Source organism: Gossypium raimondii, chromosome 11 (assembly GCF_025698545.1).
Source record: "Gossypium raimondii isolate GPD5lz chromosome 11, ASM2569854v1, whole genome shotgun sequence".
In the NCBI taxonomy this organism is placed as follows: Eukaryota; Viridiplantae; Streptophyta; class Magnoliopsida; order Malvales; family Malvaceae; genus Gossypium; species Gossypium raimondii.
In genome coordinates this window covers 50,028,135-50,031,461 of record NC_068575.1, presented here as the reverse complement: position 1 = coordinate 50,031,461, position 3,327 = coordinate 50,028,135, and the positions used below count along the sequence as shown (strand labels likewise).

Below are 3,327 nucleotides of genomic sequence, written 5' to 3'. Positions count from 1 at the left end.
TTTATTGATAGAAACGCAAGGAGTTTCTTGAGTTGAAGCAAGGCCGAATGTCTGTGGCAGAGTATGAAAGAGAGTTTGTTAGGCTCAACAAATATGCCCAGGAATGTGTGCCCACGGAGGCCATTATGTGTAAAAGATTTGAAGAGGGGTTAAATGAAGATACCAAATTGTATATTGGGGTTTTAGAGTTGAAAGGATTTGTAGTACTGGTTGACCGAGCCTGAAAAGCATAAGAACTGAATAAAGAAAAGAGAATAGCGGAGATTGAAGCTCGAGATGTAAGAAAAAGGTCAATGAGCAGGACATTTCAATCCCAACCAAAGAAGCTTAAAGGGATGGATCCACGATCAACTAGTTCAGTTGGGTATTCACGTAGAGATCGAGGGAAATCCTACCCCGGAGCTAAAACTCAAGCTACCTTGATGGCAAGTGTGGGCAATGTAGGGAATAATAGACCTGAGTGTCGACAGTGTGGCCGGCGACATGCTGGTGAGTGTTGGGGATTTAGACGAGCCTGTTTCAGGTGTGGTTCTCAAGAACACTATATAAAAGATTGCCCTGAGAGAATAGAGGAAGAAAGATTGCAGAGAGCTGGATCGGGTGATATTGTTAGTAGAGGTAGACCACCGAGGAATACTGGGAGCAAAGTCAGTGGTAAGAGTGTGGCGAAAGATACAGCTGAGAGATCAGAAACTAGAGCGCCTACCAGAACTTATGCCAAACGTGCTCGTGATGATGCATCATCTCCTGACGTAATTACTGGTACATTTTCCCTTCATGATATTGATTTTGTTACTTTAATTGACCCTGGGTCGACTCATTCATATGTATGTGTGAAGTTAGTATCTAGTAAAAATTTGCCTGTTGAAAATACTGAATTTGTTGTTAAAGTATTAAATCCTTTAGGCAAATATGTCTTAGTCGATAAGGTTTGTAAGAATTGTCCTCTGATGATTCACGGTCACTGTTTCCCGGCTAATTTGATGTTGTTACCATTTGATGAGATTGATGTTATTTTGGGGATAGGTTGGTTGATATTGCACGATGCCAAGGTAAATTCTAGATAGAAAATCCTAGAATTGAAATGTGAAAATGGTGAAATTTTTTGGGTTGAGGCAGAGGAGCCGAATAAATTACCTATGGTGATTTCACACATTCTGCTCAGAAATACTTGAGTAAAGGATGTGAAGCCTATCTTGCTATGGTGTTGAATATTGGTATAACTGGGTCGAAGCTTGAATCAGTGCCGGTAGTTTGTGAATTTTCGGATGTATTTCCAGAGGAATTACCTGGGTTACCTCCGATTAGAGTAGTGGAGTTTGCTATTGACTTGTTACCTGGTACTGTACCGATTTCTATTGCTCAGTATTAGATGGCTCCGACTGAGTTGAAAGAATTAAAAGCTCAGTTACAAGAGTTGACAGATAAAGGATTTGTGAGACCGAGTTTTTCTCCCTGGGGTGCTCCTGTATTATTTGTGAAAAAGAAATACGGCTCTATGAGACTTTGTATTAACTATCGCCAGCTCAACAAAGTGACTATAAAGAACAAGTATTCTTTGCCGAGAATTGATGATTTGTTTGACCAACTAAAAGGAGCAATAGTGTTTTCAAAGATTGATCTCAGATGTGGTTACTATCAGTTGAGAGTTAGGGAGCCCGATGTGCCAAAGACCGCTTTTAGAACGAGGTATGGACACTATGAATTTCTGGTAATGCCTTTTGGGTTAACTAATGCTCCGGCTATTTTTATGGACTTGATGAACTGAATTTGTCGGCTGTATCTGGATAAGTTCGTGGTGGTGTTTATAGATGATATTTTAATTTATTCTCGGGATGAATGCGAGCATGCCGAACATTTGAGAATTGTGTTGCAGATTTTGAGAGAGAAGAAATTGTATGCTAAATTCAACAAAAGTGAGTTTTGGCTTCGTGAAGTTGGATTCTTGGGACATATAGTTTCAAGTGAAGGTATTCGGGTTCCAAGTAAAATTTCAGCAATTGTTGATTGTGAGCCACCAAAGAATGTGACTGAAGTTAGAAGCTTTCTAGGCTTAGCCGGGTATTACAGACAATTTGCCAAGGGATTCTCGATGATTGCTTCTCCTATGACTAAGTTACTACAGAAGAATGTCAAATTTGAATGGACCGTTAAATGTCAACAAAGTTTCAAGAAATTGAAGGCTTTATTGACTGAGGCACCAGTGTTGGTACAACCTGAGTTAGGGAAGGAGATTATAATTTACAGTGATGCATCATTGAATGGTCTGGGGTGCGTGTTAATGCAAGAGGGCAAAGTAATAGCTTATGCTTCGAGACAGTTGAAACCGCACGAGAAGAATTATCCAACACATGATTTAGAATTGGCTGCCATTGTTTTTGCTTTAAAAATTTGGTGTCATTATCTGTATGGTGAGAAATGCCGAATCTTCACTGATCATAAGAGTTTGAAGTATTTAATGAATAAAAAAGACTTGAATTTGCGACAACGAAGATGCCTCGAGCTAATAAAAGATTATGAGCTAGTGATTGATTATCATCCTGGAAAAGCTAATGTTGTTACTGATGCCTTGAGCAGAAAATCTTTATTTGCTTTGAGAGCTATGAGTACGAGATTAATTTTATCTGATGATGATTCAATTTTGGCTGAATTGAGGGCTAGACCGTTATTCCTTCAGCAAATTCAGGTAGCACAAAAGAATGACAGTGAATTGCAAGACAAGAGAGTCCAGTTGAAGCAGGTGTTGACTTGGATTTTTAAATTAGATCAGATGATTGTCTAATGTTCCGAGATAGGGTATCTGTACCGAAAAAAGATGAGTTGATTCGGACCATTTTATGTGAGGCACATAGTGGTGATTTGTCAGTTCATCCAGGTAGTGTGAAAATGTATAATGATTTGAAGAAATTATATTGGTGGTTGGGCATGAAAAAGGATATCTCGGAATTTGTATCAAAGTGTTTAAATTGTCAACAAGTGACAGCTGAGCATCAAGTACCATCGGGTTTACTTCAGCCGGTAATGATTCCAGAGTGGAAGTGGGACAGTATCACGATGGATTTTGTGACAGGATTGCCTTTGACTCCAAAAAAAGAAGGATGCTATTTGGGTAATCATTGATAGATTGACAAAGTCAGCCCATTTCATTTCAGTACGCATTGATTACTCACTTGACAAGTTAGGAGAGTTATATGTTGCTGAAATAGTGAGATTACACGGGGTGCCTAAGTCTATTATATCGGATAGAGATCCGAGGTTCACATCGAGGTTTTGGATAAAGTTGCAGGAAGCTTTGGGTACAAAATTGAACTTTAGTACTGCGTTCCA

At 39.2% G+C, this 3,327-nt stretch overlaps 1 protein-coding gene across 1 annotated transcript; it reads left to right on the top strand.

The window, feature by feature from the left end:
• The first annotated feature begins 293 nt into the window (after positions 1 to 293).
• LOC128034832 (uncharacterized) lies at positions 294 to 1,035 on the top strand. Its single transcript, XM_052623686.1, has 2 exons — positions 294 to 929; positions 1,027 to 1,035. Exons 1-2 carry the CDS (start codon positions 294 to 296, stop codon positions 1,033 to 1,035), a joined length of 645 nt encoding a protein of 214 aa, XP_052479646.1.
• Positions 1,036 to 3,327: the final 2,292 nt, after the last annotated feature.

Excerpts from the sequence above, each read along its gene's own strand:
- LOC128034832 (XM_052623686.1), top strand. The coding sequence starts at position 294 with ATGAGCAGGACATTTCAATCCCAACCAAAGAAGCTTAAAGGGATGGAT.